This window comes from Camelina sativa, chromosome 9 (assembly GCF_000633955.1).
Source record: "Camelina sativa cultivar DH55 chromosome 9, Cs, whole genome shotgun sequence".
NCBI lineage: Eukaryota > Viridiplantae > Streptophyta > Magnoliopsida > Brassicales > Brassicaceae > Camelina > Camelina sativa.
In genome coordinates this window covers 28,513,152-28,530,857 of record NC_025693.1, presented here as the reverse complement: position 1 = coordinate 28,530,857, position 17,706 = coordinate 28,513,152, and the positions used below count along the sequence as shown (strand labels likewise).

General features: G+C 38.0%; 4 protein-coding genes and 2 long non-coding RNA genes across 6 annotated transcripts; 1 reads left to right on the top strand and 5 right to left on the bottom strand.

Moving 5' to 3' along the window:
- On the bottom strand, positions 58–1,874 carry LOC104712779 (transcription factor TCP22-like). Its single transcript, XM_010429752.2, has one exon. The coding sequence runs from the start codon at positions 1,524–1,526 to the stop codon at positions 375–377; it is 1,152 nt and encodes a 383-aa protein (XP_010428054.1). The 5' UTR covers positions 1,527–1,874; the 3' UTR covers positions 58–374.
- On the bottom strand, positions 3,936–6,473 carry LOC104712778 (probable alkaline/neutral invertase F). The gene is made up of 4 exons (XM_010429751.2): positions 5,970–6,473; positions 5,415–5,846; positions 4,736–5,294; positions 3,936–4,273 (listed from the first exon to the last, which is right to left on the bottom strand). The coding sequence occupies exons 1-4, from the start codon at positions 6,387–6,389 to the stop codon at positions 3,981–3,983; spliced, it is 1,704 nt and encodes a 567-aa protein (XP_010428053.2). The 5' UTR covers positions 6,390–6,473; the 3' UTR covers positions 3,936–3,980.
- LOC104712777 (alpha-(1,4)-fucosyltransferase) lies at positions 6,808–8,989 on the bottom strand. Its single transcript, XM_010429750.2, has 3 exons — positions 8,384–8,989; positions 7,616–7,789; positions 6,808–7,529 (listed from the first exon to the last, which is right to left on the bottom strand). The coding sequence occupies exons 1-3, from the start codon at positions 8,858–8,860 to the stop codon at positions 6,963–6,965; spliced, it is 1,218 nt and encodes a 405-aa protein (XP_010428052.1). The 5' UTR covers positions 8,861–8,989; the 3' UTR covers positions 6,808–6,962.
- On the bottom strand, positions 9,124–11,534 carry LOC104712776 (receptor homology region, transmembrane domain- and RING domain-containing protein 2). The gene is made up of 4 exons (XM_010429749.2): positions 10,976–11,534; positions 10,574–10,807; positions 10,049–10,456; positions 9,124–9,961 (listed from the first exon to the last, which is right to left on the bottom strand). The coding sequence occupies exons 1-4, from the start codon at positions 11,103–11,105 to the stop codon at positions 9,384–9,386; spliced, it is 1,350 nt and encodes a 449-aa protein (XP_010428051.1). The 5' UTR covers positions 11,106–11,534; the 3' UTR covers positions 9,124–9,383.
- On the top strand, positions 12,648–13,853 carry LOC104712775. Its single transcript, XR_755551.2, has 2 exons — positions 12,648–13,173; positions 13,282–13,853. It is a non-coding gene; the product is annotated as an uncharacterized LOC104712775 (long non-coding RNA).
- LOC109126519 lies at positions 14,621–15,893 on the bottom strand. Its single transcript, XR_002033436.1, has 2 exons — positions 15,444–15,893; positions 14,621–14,816 (listed from the first exon to the last, which is right to left on the bottom strand). It is a non-coding gene; the product is annotated as an uncharacterized LOC109126519 (long non-coding RNA).

Genomic DNA, 17,706 nt, shown 5'->3' with positions numbered 1-17,706 from the left:
CATGACACTGTTTTTTCTCAGCTTTTAAATTCTCAAACTCTGCTTTTGATCCACATATGAATCGTAGAAAGATCTCCCAAAATTCAAGAAAGATCAACATATTCACACATCTATTAATCAAAAGCTCACAATCAAAAGGAAAAAAGATAAAATCCACAAAACACACACACACAAAAAAAAACCCCACAAATGATGTAACAAATATGTTCAAAAGCTTAGAAACCACATCTTTGTCATTCAGGCATGGTAGCATTCAACTGCCAAAACATGTTTTAAGACTGGAGTTGCTTGCTAACCGTAAAACCGGAGATCGCGAATCTTTAAAACGCGAGTGTGGTCGGTCGATCATTAGAATGACCCATGAGGTGGTCTTATCACTTTTTATCATCACCACCATTTTCACTAGCTTGAGATTGGTTCGGCTCTTGATGCTGATGCTGATGTTGATCAAGAGTCATAGCCAAACCATCCCCTCTACTACCACCACGCATTGCAGCCGCCATGTTGCTCTCTGCCACTCCTAATCCTAGCTGTTGACCTCCCAACATCATTGACCCCATTGGTGCAGTTACAACTCGTCCTGACCCAACCGGATAATTCCCTGGATTAAACGCCCACATCTGGTGACCTTGCTGCTGCTGCATCTGCTCCCTCCCACCCGAACCACTCATCGGAAGCATCCAGAACGCACTTCCTCCATTAGTAGTCCCTGGCGCAACCGCCCACATAGGTTGAGGCACCACATTAGCAGTCGCAGCAGTACGACCCCCCTGACCTAATTCTTGATCCTGAAACTGACCTTGTTTCTGAGAACTCCCACTTGGTTCCGCTCCAGGCTCCTTGAAGTAATCTTCTCTATAAGACTTCACTAAATTACTCGGAGCTCTCTCCGTCGACATAATCGGCGGATACATCTGATGATGAAACCCGAAAACAGCCGCCGCGTTCTGCGCGGCTGCTGCTGAATTAAGCAACTTCCTAGAAGGATCAACCGATGATGATGATCCGTTAGTACCGTTACTAGTATCCTCGTACAGAGACATTCCGGTGGTATGAAACGAGGAGAGTGGGGAAGAAGCAGACTTTGAAGGCTGAGCGAAGAGGGTAGAGCCACCACCGCGCAAAGAAGCGTTAAGCGTCGAGAAATTCGCCGGAATCGTACCGGTACCAGTGGAAGCGATGATAGCTGGCTCAGCTTGTTGGAGAAGCCACTCGATGGTTTCACCATCGGATTTATGACCTAACTCTCTAGTCAACTGGAAAACTCTAGCGGCGCACATCGCCGGCATACGGATTCGCCGTCCACGGCCGTCGACTTTAGTGTGCCGATCTTTAGAAGGCTTTTTGGCGGCGGGTTTAACAACGGCGAGAGCGGTTCCTGAGCTCGTGCTTGTTGAATTAGACGTGGAAGAACTCGTCGTCGTTGACATAGCTCCGACGAAAGGAATCGAGTGTTGTTTATCACCGGAATTAAGCTGAAGGGTCGAGTCCGATACACCGGAATTCTGATTCGTGTGGAGCTCCATCTTCTTCTCAGAAAGAAAAACAAACCCTTTTTAAAAAAGAAATGATCTTTAAACAAAACCCATGTAAATTCAGAGTCTTGACATCGAAATCAGAAGCAATCGAAGCAAGTGACTGTGGAAGGAGAGATCTAAAACTAGACTAAGAGAGGAAAGCTGTGTGCTTTATTACTAAAGAAAGAGAGAGAAGAGAGAATGATTGAGTTGAGTTGAGTAGAGAGAGAGAGAGAGAGAGAGAGAGAAGGATAAAAACAAGTGGATATGAATTGGTGTGATTGCAGAGTGAGAGGAAGAGGAAGAGGAGGAGGAGAGGAGCAAACTAATCCTTTTCTCTCTTTCTTTATTTCATTCAACCTTTATTGACTTATTTGTTTCCTCTTCCCTTTACTTACACACACTGTTCTTGTTTCTTCTGTCTCTATTAACACTGCTTTTGCCAATGGTTAAACTTTGTTAATTATGTTGAAATTAATAATTAAATGGAACACACTCTTAAAACGAGCTAAATCTTCCATTTAATGTGTAATGGAACACTCATATAGGTATAAGAGCCTAGGTTTTATGGTCTTTGGATTTTGAATGATAGATGTTACACACAAATTATGTGGTAGTTTAACTCTTTTAATTTAGGTGTAGATTGGTTTTGATAAAGACTACGTGATGTTTACTTAGTTTAAGCACTTGTGGTGTAAACGCGAAGGAGAGATTTGTTGGTTTAATTTACATTTGAAATACAACCACGTTGTATATATAGTAGACTATATAGAGTTAGAGAAATTATATGTGCACCTAATTAGGTTAATAATTATTTTAGTGAAAAAAGAAGAAGATCAATCAATCTTATTATAGTTTGATTATATCTGGTGGTTGCTAATACTGATCCACTCACCATATTTTAAAATTGTTTTATTTTTTGTCGATAAAGACGTTACTGGTGAGCGGTGATTTATGTTAATCACTCTCCTTCAACAACCCGTTTTTAGCCTTCTTTTTCATATTCTTATTCCCTCCCTCCAGATGAAAAAAAATAAAGCTACATCTTTTGATATTTTCTTTGGGAGCAACAACAGTTTGATTTTTGATTATTTTTTTAAAGCTTTTCTTGTTTTTTCCATACAAACCGAAGCACACACACATATATATATAGTACAATGAATTGTGTATGTTGGTTTACTGGGTGTGTATATTTGAGATGTATATGGGGCTAAAATTGGATCACTGTTGTGATTGCTATAGGATCATGTCTTACTAGGTCCAAAGACTAATCTTCAGGAACCGGGAGAGATTATGTTAAAATTCGAACCTCTGTGACCAACGCTACTCGTATCCAGGTGGCGGGACTTTTCTCCCTTTACTACTGGACCAAGGCGACTTGGTTTATGGGATTGCTAATTTGCTATATCATGTCCAAAGTTTATCACTAATTTTTTTTGGATTTCAAGTTTCAACTCCATGATAATTGTAATTTGCATACATGGAAAAAGTAAAACAAAACATAGTTTACCGTTTTCCCCACCAAAAGAATTCAAAGAAGAAAAAAAAAGTTAAATGGCCTAAAATCAGGAATAAAACAAGGACACAAAAGCAAACTCGTTGACCCTGTGTCAAGGATAAAAAGTAAACAAAGTGCGATCCAATACTTTTTTTTTTTTTAGAACTATGATGTTGGATCATGAATTTCAGAGAAAATTATGACTACTTACGATTCTTTTCCTAGTTTTTATGAAGTTAGCCGAAAATATTAAGATTAGAAACCCTAAAACATTAGGATATAATATATATATGTATCAGGATATGCTCATTTTGTATCTAGCTAGCTATCTAAGTATCTATCGCTTATGGGGTTCTATTTTATGGATAAAGAATCACTAAGTAATTACTTTATGTGTATAGAGAGGCTCATAGAGTTTCACCTGCTTTTCCATTAGTCTACCTAAATGCACTGAAATAATTTTTAAGAAAAAACTTATATTTTTTTATATAGGCTGTAGCTTTGAGAGTTCACTATTTTTAACTCACATAGACATATTCGAAATTCGAAAACATGCATAACCTAAACAAGTAGCATATATTGGTATTAGTAACATGCGATTTTATTGCGTTTGACGTAGTAAAGGTACCCAAAAATTACTGGAAGTGTGCGTGGGGTTACAGACGTACATGATATTAATCGAATGGTCGTTCTCTGTTTTTTTTTTGTATTCTTTTTTCTAATTTGTTTCTGTCCGATTGTGTATTGTAAGACTTTGATAGGTCATTGGTCAATAGTCAATGGCTCTTTCTACCCCCGTCCCCTTATTACCTGGTGGCCCGTCCGTATTAGACTATGGTACCAAAGTGATCCCAAGATACCAATTCTTGAATTTTCCCCATAAACAAAGTTTGGGAGTAATGAATATTTTTCGTTTTTGTTAATGGTAATTGTAAAAGGCGCTACAATAAATTAAAAAATGCACATCAAGTCCAAGAAGAAGATCTTCTAAGAGGAGGTTTCATATGTTTCTCTTCTTCCATTGAGATCATTCCAACATGCGTTGGATCATCCATCATCATCTTGGCTACCAAATAGCCAGCGGTCGACCATGTCTGAAATTTCCTCGCCTGCTTTCCGATGAACCTTCCCGACTTCCCGTCGTAGTACTCCGGCCATCCATCTTTCAACAGCCGTGCCTCCGCCAAGTCTATTGCCCGTCGTGCTATTTGTGGCCGTCCGGTCTTTATGCTCGCTGCCGTTAGCAACCATAGAAGCACTACATTTTGCACCAACCACATGAGAGACACAACTATATTAGTTAAATGATCATACAAACGAAAAAAAAAACAAAAATAGTCAAATGTGCTTTTAGAAGAATGAAACAAAACATTATGAAAAACATATTCTACTTAGACAGATTCCAAGAGTTGAATATGATTTAACTAAGCTAGTTTTCTTTCGCCATTATAGACGGCAAAATAATCCCAAGAGGCATCGGATTCCCAAATAAATAATAAACCATTGACTATATCTAGTATTTTATAACGAGTACAATATTCTTCAGTCACTCATATGTCTTGACTCTTGCATATTCTATCTTATTTGTTTTCATTCGTTTATTTTTTTTGTATCCCATGTTACTATATTTAAAGTCTTTGAAAGTGGATGACATAAACATATATTCCCAATCAATTTATGTGATTTATATATCTATGACTTGTAAAAGAAGGTAACTCACCTGGCCAAGAGCCTCCATTGTGGTAGCTCCACCTTGTGTTCTTAGGGTCACAACCAGTGACAATCCGCCACTCGTGGCTCTCCATTGCCGGATAACATATTTTCAACGGCATCTCTCCAACAAGTTCCTCCCACCGGGACTCAATCAGGTCCATAATCGCATTGGACTGTTCAGGCGTGGCCAAGGAGGAAAGAATTGCAATACAATTTCCCAACGCAAACCATCTGAAATCCATGTGAGCAGGACCTACGTTTCCGACGAAGTAGCCACCGCGGAGAGGCATGAAGTCGAAGATCCAATCAGGGATGGAGTCAGGGATGACGTTGAACTTGTTCACCGCGGTGTGTGAGTATTCCTCCGTCTTGTAACGGTATATGTCATTGAGCTGCTGGAGATCGAGCCAAAAGTAGCTTCTCATGTGGAAGCTCAGTGCGTTCAGCCGCTTCACAATCTTGTCCATGAACTCTTTACCCTCGGAGTCATGTTTCAGCATAGAGAGTGCAGAACGAAGAGCCATGAAAAAGAGGGCTTGGATCTCTATCGGGTACCCATAAACGCCCTACAATAAAAATCAAGCTTGCATGACTTTCAAAAGCTTGAGACAGTCACACTATACTTAAACGAGTTGGTTTCTTGGATTTAAAGAATGACATATGCAAGAGGATGAGAGCGAGTTTACCATTCTCCGATCAATCATGGAGCAACCATCTGCGCAAAGCAAAGTCGGAAAAGTATCAAAACCCTCAGCGAGACACAAAGAGAGAATGAGTCTCATTCCCTTTTGGCAGTCGGGTCTCTCGGCTAAAGAATGGTCTCCTGTAGACTTAGTGTAAGCTCGGAGGAGAATGATCCACCAAAAGCCTGAATCAACTGGAGCCACCCTCCCAATGGCACTCGCTCCAAAGTCAGCTATGATGGTATCCGTCTCCTTGATAGGGTTATGGAGAACTTTGAAGCTTGCTGGCATTGCACCATCACCAAGCTTGAACCTGTCGATCGTTTTTTTTTGTCCCTGGATGTGAAGCGTCTTCAGGAGAAAATTCTTCACAATTTCTGGCTCTCCTTTCATCAGAAATGCTAGAGCGCTCGGTACAAAATCTCGTACGAATACCTTACAATAGACACAAAAACATATATTGTAATGAAGCAGAACATTTATATCATCAATATTGTAATCATCGTTTGTGAATATAAAAAAAATACTACTACAAATAAACAAAACACAAAACCATACCTGATCATAGTTCGCGACCTCATCGGAAGCAGGGTCGCAAGCGGCAATAGTTCCTACGGGCTTTCCCCGGAAATAGACCTGAGATCGGCACAGAGCCTCCCAAGCTTCTGTGACCATTGGGTTAGGATCAAACGAGTCTTTTATGGAGAAAACCGGAGTATCCCAAGCAGACCTACCGTCTAATGAGTGTGCACTGTCATAGAGGCTTAACGACATGTCATCGTTTGATTTTTTCCGTTCTAGTTTAAGTCTTGGCCGGTCATGCAGCCGAGACAAAAGGTATTCATCCGTCATTTCGGATATCGAACACATCGAGCTCACTTCCCTGATCCCTTCTGCTCCCTTTTTTTCGCCATTTTCGTATATACAGCTCATCGAATACACCGCTCGTAGCTTGTCCCGTTTCTTTGGCCGGTCCATGGAGATAGCTAACTTTGGTGAACAACTAAAACTTTTGTGAAAAATCAAGAGAAAAGAAAAAAAAAAATTTACATCAAGAGAAGGAACTCATATGTATAGAGAGAGATCTAGGAAGCTGTCAAAACGTGTTGAAGGAGCCTAGGCTTGTCGCGGATAGAAATATATATCTCACCATATCAAATTGATTTCCATTGATATTTTCTTTCTTTCTCTTTCTGTACTTCTTGTGCATATCTGTTATGTATATAATATATGGTGATTTTAAAGAAAAATTAGTTTAATTAGCTTAAAAATCTAGCATTTAATGGATAAATACTAGAAGACACATTTAGTATGTAATATTTGTTTGATTTACCAAATGATTTTATGAACTACACGTTTGTGTATGTCATTTAATTTTTTGGTCTATTTACTACAATTTACAATAAGGAACTTTTTCCACAAAAGAAGTAGTATATTTTCAGTAATCTATTAACATTATATCAGAAACAGATCATGAGATAACATTTACAGAATCAGAAACCGCTCTAAATGTAAACAATCTCACACACCTGTAAGGCCACTGGTGGCTTGTCAAACTCCAGCGTTTTTCCCGCCTCTTCTGCTAATCTCTTCGCACAACCGACACGGCAACGTATCAAGACTCACTGCGCGGGTTTTCCCATAGTTCCCCACTAGTCCACACCGCCTCCACGCGTGAAACTCCGAGTAAGCAACAGGATCATCACCGAGCCGTTTCACGTACGTAGCCAATTCCTGCATCGAGCTGAATTTGCTACCGTCGATCATGGAATGGGGAGGGACAAAGTCTTGCACGTTAGAGGCCCCGAAATATATCGGAACAGAGCCTGAGTCGAGCGCATAGAAAAGCTTCTCGGTCACGTATGATTCAGTGACTGTGTTTTCGATTGCAAGGACGAACTTGTAGTGTGACATGGTACAGTGGAGGTGATCGTACCATTTTGGCTCAGCGTTGGACTCGGCAGCACATTCTGGATACATAGAGAGCGCTGCGTCCAAGCCACCAACATTGTTTAGACACTTACCGAAAGAATGGTGGGGAATCAGATCGAGTAGGCTTTTTGCGAGGCGGTCTCTGTGAGGTAGGCATCTTGAGGAAGACCAATACACCAGAACATCCTGTGCAATGGTTAACACTCCAATTAGAAAACAGAGGACATGAAAGAGAAATGCATATAGAATTGGAGTTTAACAGGTTTACTTACATTGTTTTTGTGTCGAGAGATGTGATAGTTTCTGTTATTATGAAAGAGGGCACCCGCGTAAGTTGTTTGGACATCGTCTTTGGCATGGTAGCTGATGAATATATCTTCACGGCCTGAGCGGCTTCTTCCAGCCTCTAGCTCCATGTACACACGAAGCGGATCTCCAATACGTCTCTATGGAAATAAGCAAGAAACTCAGCATCAATGGGATCACAATCTTTGAAAGATCACCTATAGTGACACTGAAGGATCACACATCATATTTGAGAGAAAATAAGACCGTATGAGATTTTAATTTTCCCTGAACATCCAAAACTATGTCCCACTTTCCAAAATCAATACACAAGCAGCTCCATCTCCAAATTGGTCAAGACAAGAACAGCATTATACAAAGTTCATAAAAACCGGACAAAAACAAGAACTTTTTGTAGCACACTTTCGTATCTTTGAGTGAATCCCAAAACCAAAACATCTTCTCTAGTAGCTTGAACACCATAAACACTCAATGGAGAGAACCAGAACATATTCCTCAAAAACTTCATACTAAGACATGACACCACAATCAGATCCATTAAAATGCAGCTCTTCAGACTATAACCCACAGCAAATCCAAGAATTGATAACCTAAACACAACCACATAAGAGCTAGAGTGCAGCAGACATCACAAGTTCAGTGTAAGCTAACCTGTCCTAATCATCCAAATCTATAAACTACTCTCCAAAACGCTTGCTTTAAACAAAACCACCAGAATCAAACAAGCAATATACCTGAAGCGGAGGAGTTGTTGTCTCAAACAACAAAGCATCAGGTGAATCAACCAAAACAGGTGATTTAGTCCACAAACAAGTCATCCCACATCGACAAGAATACAAATTTTCCAAATTATCCGGAATCCAAGTCCACCCTTTAACCAAAACTTTAACATGCTCCATCTTAAGCTTACCACAACCAAACCCACCACCAGGTACTTGCAAAGAACCCGAACTAACATTGCCACGGATCGAATCCTTAAGATTCTCCTTAAACCGAGCACAACCCACTCGAAAGTCCCATTTTTTATAAGCTACGAGGACGTCACTGAACGGATCCGATGCTGAATCAGGTAATTTCGTTGCCGGGTCTGTTGGATGCTCGATCGAATTTGAAGCAGATGGGAATTCCAAAACTCCTGTGAAAGATAGGATTAAGAGAGTAAAGAACATCATTAGTAAAACGGCGACAGCGTTGAGGTGCCTCATTGGCATGGTGAGATTGGTTCCTCAAACCACCGGAGATCCTCGACGACGCCGGAGAAGAATAGTCCGGCCAACGGTGGGATGAAGCTTTTGTCTTCATTCACTTTAAGCGTAGTCAGTTTCTCTACTTGGTCCCAGTTACCAAATTACCAAAATCAACTAAACGGCGTCGTTTTTAGAAACTGGACTCTTTATTGGGCCTAATTTGTATGATTAATATGAACTCTCTATTGGGCCTTATAATTACAGAGTTGTATACTTGAACAAGCAACAAGAGAGAAACGAATATACATATACATACATACATAGCTCATATTTTTCTACAAAGGAACAGAGTTTGTGTATAGTGAAAGTATTAAAATCTCTAACCTAAACCCGAAAGATGTTCATCTCAACCAAAAGAACTATAAAGAGCATCGTTACACACACACACACAAGCACCACACGTACGTTTTCGTAGTAAAAACTCAAAATGCAAAGCAAATAATCTTATATGACCAGAAGTGCAGAACCAAGACCGGTTGTTGTTGGTTTAACAGTCGGGAAGCGAGTTTGCAGAGGCGTATGGAGAGAAAGTTCCAGCTGATTCACTGTAACGTAGCGGATGAAACTGATAATTTGATGATCCGGGCAATGCAGGTGACGCATTGTTCGGACTAGGCCTGTATGGTGACATGTACCTCGTGTTGAAAGGGGAGATAGTCGGGTATCCCAAAGACTGTGGAGAAGCCATATGGGAAATGTATGATGGTGATGGTGATGGAGAAGGAGAAGCTCCTTGTTGCCTTAGATCCACAGAGCTACGACTTACGCTTATTGGAGGAGATCTACGGTTAGAGGAAGACTGGAAAGATTGTCTGATATAGGATGAGCTTGCGTATGCTGGAGAGAAAGAAGGTAATGAGCCCATGGAAGGACCGATCAGTAGTGCAGATGATCTGACGGAAGAGTGTAGAGAGGAAGAGTTGAAGGAAGATCCAGCTGATGAGAGTAATGGCGTGCTCTCTGAAGCTGGAGGCTCGCCTGTGCTTGTTCTTGCATCTCGTTTGCACACTGGACAGAACGTTCTCCAAGAGGTTAACCACGAGTCAACACACGCAGCATGAAACTCTGCAAACACACACACACAAAGGCAGAAACATAAATATATTAGCTAGTTCCAACAAATGTTCCTAAAGTTACTGTATTTATACTCACTGTGGCAGCAAGGTAAGAGCCTAAGCTTGTCTCCAACAGTGTAGTCTTCGAGGCAAATAGCACAAGTGAATGCAGTAGTGTTGTCTTCGTGGAAAGAACTGAATATAAGAGTCGGCATTGCTTTCACCAAGCGGCGGCTCATACCGTGGAACTCACGGACTCGAGAAGACCGAGATGTTGTCCGCCTTCTAATACGATGCCTACGGACAAAGAAACAAGTAGCGAGAACAGCCGACATTGCTAGCAACGAAATGAATGAAACCGCCATGATCGACCACGCAGAGTTCTCAAAACTTGGAACCAACCAAACTTTAGTATCGGGGAAGCCAACAGACTCCTTCAAGGCTTCTCCCGTTTCTTTAGTAACGAATACCGCATGAATCTTTATACCACCCGAGTTACCTGCCACTGAAAACAAAAAACAAAAACCTCAAATGTTAAAGCCATCAAAAGACCAGAGCAGAGGACATTTGAGAATCAAATAGGATCAAAACAGGAAACTAAAGAAGAAAGAAAGGTTCACACTTGCAATCAAGGGTCCATGGTCTTCACTGTTAAAGATAATAGCAGCTTTAAAACCAGCTCTCTGAGCTTTTCTCACTTTCTCTTCAAAACTACAACCTCCTCTTACAATCAACACAAAAGGGGAAGTTTCATTAGAGCTACTCTGCTCTGGTTTATTCATTAGATTCTGACAAGCATCAAGAGGCTCAGCTACATAAACCACTCCAATTTCACCTGTACCCTTCACTGTCGGAGCTGCAACAAAATTTTTTTTGACGAATTTAGCAATAAACATATTAAAAATCTCATCTTTTTAGCGTTGACCCAATTACAGATTTAAAAAACCCCAACACTAATTTTGAATCGGTGCAAACGAAAAAACAGAGGAGGTAAAAGATGAAAAGATGAGATTTTTAAACTAACCAAAATTAGCTTCGATGTCATCGAAAGAGAGAGTGAGGTTGTTCCTGATGAGAATAACTTTGGCTGAAGCTAAACAAGAAACAGTGAAAACGTGTAAAAGTAGGAGTAGGACCAAAGCACGATTCATCATCGTCCCTACCGTGCCTCTTTGTTCTCAAACAAATCGAAACGAACACAAAAAAGAAAAAGAAAAAGTTTCGGTTTCTGGAAATTTTGGCGATAAGGGTTTCAGGAAATTGACACGTCAGCTTCCATTTAGATCACAGATTCTAAACCATATCAAAAGGAAACAAATTTAAAACACAAGACTCAGATCGTTGAATGGGGTAGTTGAAGAGGAGGAGGAAGAGGAGGATCTTTTTTTGTTTTCTGGAGATTTTTAGGGTTCTTTCTTGAGCCGACAGAAAGAGATAGAGACAAGACAAAGAGAAGAAAGAGATGAGATTTGGAAAGCTAAATTTACTTATTTCGTGTAATAAGATTATCTGGAATTCTCCGATTCGTGTTCTGTTAGGTTACTTTGTCAGCATTTTTGTATATTCGCATCTATCCACCGGATGATCTGATAACTGATGAAAACTTTAAAATAAATTATTTAAAAATAGTAATTTACACGTAGTACAAAAGTGTGGAGTCATGAGCTCATTGGTTTTGTTTCCGTGGATCCGTTGGTTGATTCGTTTGGTTTACCATTACCACTCATTGGTTTTGTACTCGTGGATGGATCCATTGGTTGATTGATTCGTTTGGTTTACCAATACCATTCATTGGTTCTGTATTCGTGGATCCATTGGTTGATTGATTCGTTTGGTTTACTAATACCATTCATTGGTTTTGTTTTTGTGGATCCACTGATTGATTGATTCGTTTGGTTTACCATTACCACTCGTTGGTTTTGTATTTGTGGATCTATTGGCTTGATTCGTTTGGTTTACCACTCATTGATATGCAAACAAGGCCGGTCCAGAGCATAACCAACATAAACTAAGGATTGGGGTCAAGAATTATAAGCAATTTGTCAAATATTTGTTTTATTTTCTGATCTTTTATATAACCGGCTCTAAAGATGTGTAAGTTTGATCATATACAAAAACCATTTATAGCAGTAAAATCACACACAAGTTAATGGTTACCTAAATTTTTTATAAAAAAAAAAGTTGTCAATTTTGTCATTAATCATTACTATTAAGTTATACACCTACTAGATGTGTTAGGTCTTTATCTTGTTTTGAATGTTTTCTTCCCGAATAAAACAGTCAACCAAAGAAGTGGAAAGTTGTATTTTTAAAAATAAATTTGAACAAATCCTCTAGATAACTTGTATCCGTTCGTAAACTATTGGAGACAGCGGAACATGATGGTCCCAATTCTATCATTTAATAATCATTAGTTTTTAATAAAAAATTTTTATCCAAAACCATCATACACATACATAATCAGCTCATATCTATTATTAATCGTGGCTTTGTATGCATCAACCATTTTGATTACGAGTTTAACTAGTGTGACTGTGAATTCTTCAATTGGAACTGAACAATAATTCACTTTTTGTTTCTTAACCCTTGTAAGGCCATGTTTATCGGTAGATCACATGAGTGATCTTGGGGCTTTTAAAATTAAAATTTATTGAACAGTACTCATAAGATCAGCCCAATTGATCTTAAATAAGATCAGTTCTTCCACTGATCTAAAGGTGACGTGTCACACGGAAAGCTTGGTTTCAATTTTTTTTCCTTCGACATTTTTTTTTCTTCGACATTTTTTTTTCTTCTTCTCTCGCAAATGGCGACAAGGCGAAACGGCGACTACGACTACATCGCCGATGGATCCTCCTCCGCCGCGAAACCCTATCCATGATTCTGATCCTGAACCAAACACCGTGTCGATTTCTCCAAGCGACGAATCCTCAACCATAACGGGAGTCGCGTCGATGAACCCTCCACCTCCCAGAAACCCTAACCAACCTGATTTGAAGACAACTGAAGTAGTAGAACCCAAGCTAATTGAAGAATCTAAGGACGAATCTGTCTCTATAGACGCGAACCCAAGCTAATTGAAGAATCTAAGGAAGAATCTAATTGTAATTCGTATGTTTTTTCTCTCTCTTTGCAGCTATGAGAAAGGAGCTTACTTGTTTAGACGTGATGATATCTGTGATTTTGCTCTTGAGCATCCCTCAATTTCACGGTTTCATGCAGGTAAGTGGACATCATTTTCTGCACTCTTTTTTTTTTATATTTGAGTTTATATGAATCTACTAGTGTTAGCATCCATCTTCTTGTTGTTGTTGTTTTTATTTTGTTCAGATTTACAGTCAAAGCTACGATTGAAATGAAGGAGGATTCTCGGATAACGGTTTTGGAATGTCTCGGGGATCCACATTCTAAGAAGAAACTCGCAGCCGATATAAATGATGATGGTAACAGGTGAACAGGCTGTATGATCTTTATCCAGTAACAGGTGATCAAATCGTCTTATTTTGTTCATGTTCATAGGCTTTGAGGATTAGTTTTTGATGTAAGCTCTACCTAGGGAGCTCAAAAGGGTAGCCTCTGTCGCAAAATACTCATCTATGTGTAGCGTCAGTTGTAAGTAAAGTATGGTTACCACTTCTCTCTTTGGTTTCTCATTGTAACAGTCACTCAGTGTGTGGATTTAAATAAAATGATATTGGTAAAGATATATCCAGTAGAGAGTTAAAAGGATTCAATGTTTTTAAACTGCTCATTCTCCTTATGTAGAACTAGTAGAAATCACTGAGTTACAAAATGAGGTTTGTCTTGGCCTTAACATCAGTTTCCTGAAACCAACACAACGTTGATCTGTGATACATACATTGCCCCAATATTCTATGATACATTTCAATGTGTGATGATGATATGGCAATGAGAAATGTACCTCTGGCAGGTGATACATATACCGCATAGGCTCATCAGTGTACAAGTTTTTATTGTTGAATCATAGAGCTTACCAGTGGGGGAATTCAAAGCAAATAGTATTGCTTAGTCTGCGGCATTTACAAGTCTATTTGTTTACACAATTGTGCATCATCAATGTGATGAACAACAACTCCTCCCCCAACTGAACCAACATATATAGCAAAAAATGGACTTGTAAACTTGCTCTGTTTGTTTTTTTTAAAAAATTTTATTTACAATGTTTTTTTTGTTTCATAAAAATATGGCATTGTATTTTGAATTTTAATAAAAGTTTTATAAGTTTGCAATTAAAATGTTATTTTATAAATCTTTATAATTGTAATATATTTAAAAATATTAATAAACATTATATTATTAAATAGTATTAAACATTCTTAAATTTTTTATTACATTAATCTATGTATTTATTAAATATTCTTAAATTTTTTAAAAAATATTATATTATTAAATCTTAAGATCTTAGGACATGTTTATAGGGGGATCAGTTAAGAGTGTTCTTAGAGGAGAAATATTGTAAAAATAATGTAAGATCAGTTCTTAAGAACTTTTGTTAAGAAGTTAGTTATTGGAAGAACATGTATAAGATCTTAAGATTTAATAATATAATATTCTTATAGAAATTTAAAAATGTTTAATAAATACATAGATTAATGTTTAATAAATAATTTAAGAATGTTTAATTGTAAACTTATAAAACTTTTACTAAAATTCATAAAAATATATGGATTAATAAATACATAGATTAATGTTTAATAAATAATTTAAGAATGTTTAATACTATGTTTCCATCCTTTGGGAGTGTCCATCCTTTGGGAGCTAGAAAACGGTCTTCGTTGAGGATAGCCAGCGCGTTTGCGAATAGCAACAATCCTTCCATCAGTGTCCAGAAGCCCATGATTATTCTATGGAAATGATTGAAAACAATCAGAAACTATGCATACATTTGTGATACTATATACAAGTAGTCAAGTACGAGCAACTGCATTGATTTTGAATATTTGGTTTTCGAACTCCTAAAGACCTTTGTATCTTAACCCATTTTAGAAGAAAGCCACGAATTGTTGGGAGCAAAATCTTGAACCTAACACATTAATAATGAACAATAATGAACAAGAACCAAATTGCAATACTACTACTATAAAGCTCTGCAGTGATCTCGGCAGGTCCTAGTTTTCATTGTTTGGTATCTTCAAATCTAAAACTATGTTTCTAGTGTTCCAATGTTGTCTTACGATCGCTCCTATTACCATCATACTAACTACCAAGTAACAACACAATCCTCAAGAGTGAAGTAGAATCACATAAAGCAACTACAAAGTAGCAAGAAAACTAAGAATTCTTGACATGGTTCTCTCATGGGAATAGGTTAAACATTGTGAAAACCTATAACTAAAAGAAAAAAAAACTGGATCATCATGTTCAATAGCTGAATCAAAAGAGACTAGAAGTTATCACAGTAGAGTAACAAGACTAAGAGAAATGTGTAAAACGCAATAAGAGGCTAAAAGAGATTATAGTTAAATGCGTACTTGAGTTAAGGAAACTAGAAGTTTAGCTCAAAGTCTTCTTGATAGAATCTCCTTGAACCTGAAATTACCTGCAGAAACGGATCCCGGATTCACTTACTTATAAGACAAATGATATTAGATGCAGAGTAATCCAAATCATGTTCTAGATAAAGAGAGGCTCACACACAATCGTAAGTATAATTTTCTATCGAAAGATCCAAGATTTCTAATAAATTCAATCAAACTGATTGATTGATCGATCACCACTAAATATATAAACCCCAAATCTAGCAATTAGCTTAACCAGAATCGAGGAGCGATTTCAAGAAAAAAAAAAAGATCGAGTTAACGACGACAATCGGTGGACACGAGTTAACGACGGTGAGGGAAAAAAATCTCGTCGTTTCGCCTGCTCGAGGTTTGCGAGAGAAGAAGAAAAAATAAAAACGAAACTTTCGAAGGAAATGAAAAAATAAGGTGACACGTCAGCAGAAGAACACTTGAAGAACAGATCTTAATTAAGATCATTTGGCCTGATCTTAAAAACACTATTCATTATTTCTCATTTTAATAAAGCCCAAGATCACCTCATTGTTTTACCGATAAACATGGCCTTATACCTATTCTCCCAATAACTAACTTTTTAACAAAAGTTATTAAAACCTGATCTTACAATATTTCTCCTCTAAGATCACCCTCACCTGATCCCCTATAAACATGCCCTAAGATTCGTTATCAGTTATCACTATGCTTATCTGAGTTCATATGACAAACACAACATGAATTAAGTCTTTTTAAGAAAACGTCGGCCTTGAACTAAGCCCATGAACTACATGATTTCTAAATTGCAGCATATTATAACCTTAGGGCCCATTTTGTTAATTGAACCTTTACTTCGAGCTTCAAATTACAATTTGAAGTTGCGAGTTGCGACAACAAATAACATTTTCAGAATAAGGAGATTGAATATCCCGATATCTTGTTTGCCATGAATCAGATAAATCTTGTTAGTTTTTCCTTGGTTTACTTATGTGCTACACTACAATGACTGTGTAGTTTGTCTTCAATGAGATGTAGCAGTTTAGATCAATCATCAAATCGTTGTGGATTAGTGTCAGGTGGCTCTATGTTCATCTTCATGTTCATGTTCATCTTCATGTTTATGATTGATGATTAATAATAGCAGTTTAGTCTGTTATTAGTACATATAGCCTAGTTATGATTAATGATTTGTATTAATAAGATTTCTGTTTGTATTAGTACATGTAGACTAGTGATTTGTATTAATGCGATTTTTCATTTTAATGAGTTAGTGGGGAATTCAGACCCGTATAGTATTGATGACTGAACGGACCTAGCTTCGTTATGATTACTATCTACTATCCCACTATCCAGACACCCCTCGTAAATGTATGTTACGAACTTTATTAAATAACCACCGGCTTATGTTTTTGTTGTAGAAAATACTCTAAGTGAAAGAACATTTATCAGCTTGTTTGTCGCTCAAGAATACTGCATTTTCTTGGATTTGATGCCTTCACAATATAACTGGACCCTGCTTCGTGTGCTTCATCCATATTTCATAGATCTATATACAATTTATAAAGTATATTGATTTCCATGTGCTAAAGAAGACATGATCATGGTGTCTTTAGTCGCAAGCTATCTACATATCTCAATCACTTATAGCGGTCCATCTTGTCTCATCCCAATTCCATTTATTATGTAAAAGTATGCACATACCCACACACACACACATATGCGACTGCTGAATATATATATATATATATTTTTTTTATTAATTCAAAGAGTAAATCCCCAGACCTATAGAGGGATCCGAGACTAATCTCTCTGGGGAAGGGCATCCCACGGATAGAGTCCCTCCCGGTTATGCAAATGGGCCGTAAGCAATGGGCCCATACCCATGTGGCCAAAAGGATAAAGCTGAGCAATTCTTGCGTTTGGGGAGAATCGATCCTTACCTAGACCAACATGGCAACTCTTCCACTAAGGATAGAACCACTAGCCCACCACCTCGTGGTTCGACTGCTGAATATTTACATTTATAAGTTTAAGTTATATTTTCTTCCCCTCAAATAGTTACCACTTATTTGAACATTTCAGAATCTGATAGCATACAACTAAACCGACATGCTTTTTTTTTTTTTAATGATTTGCATCAATTTTGGTGGATACCAAATGTGTTCATGATATACTAGTATTGTTTAGGTATCTATATATAATATATTGTTCAAACTATTTGGCGTTATAATATACAGACATA

Bases quoted from the DNA above. Each gene is read 5' to 3' on its own strand.
- LOC104712779 (XM_010429752.2), bottom strand. From the start codon at position 1,526: ATGGAGCTCCACACGAATCAGAATTCCGGTGTATCGGACTCGACCCTT.
- LOC104712778 (XM_010429751.2), bottom strand. From the start codon at position 6,389: ATGGACCGGCCAAAGAAACGGGACAAGCTACGAGCGGTGTATTCGATG. The intron at 5,295-5,414 runs GTAAACTCGCTC...TTTTTATTGTAG, and splicing joins CCATGATTGATCGGAGAATG to GGCGTTTATGGGTACCCGAT. The intron at 4,274-4,735 runs GTGAGTTACCTT...TGCAAAATGTAG, and splicing joins CAATGGAGGCTCTTGGCCAG to TGCTTCTATGGTTGCTAACG.
- LOC104712777 (XM_010429750.2), bottom strand. From the start codon at position 8,860: ATGCCAATGAGGCACCTCAACGCTGTCGCCGTTTTACTAATGATGTTC. The intron at 7,790-8,383 runs GTATATTGCTTG...TTATTTCCATAG, and splicing joins CAACAACTCCTCCGCTTCAG to AGACGTATTGGAGATCCGCT. The intron at 7,530-7,615 runs GTAAGTAAACCT...ACCATTGCACAG, and splicing joins TCTCTCGACACAAAAACAAT to GATGTTCTGGTGTATTGGTC.
- LOC104712776 (XM_010429749.2), bottom strand. From the start codon at position 11,105: ATGATGAATCGTGCTTTGGTCCTACTCCTACTTTTACACGTTTTCACT. The intron at 10,808-10,975 runs GTTAGTTTAAAA...ATTTTGTTGCAG, and splicing joins TGACATCGAAGCTAATTTTG to CTCCGACAGTGAAGGGTACA. The intron at 9,962-10,048 runs GTGAGTATAAAT...GTGTGTTTGCAG, and splicing joins GCTCTTACCTTGCTGCCACA to AGTTTCATGCTGCGTGTGTT.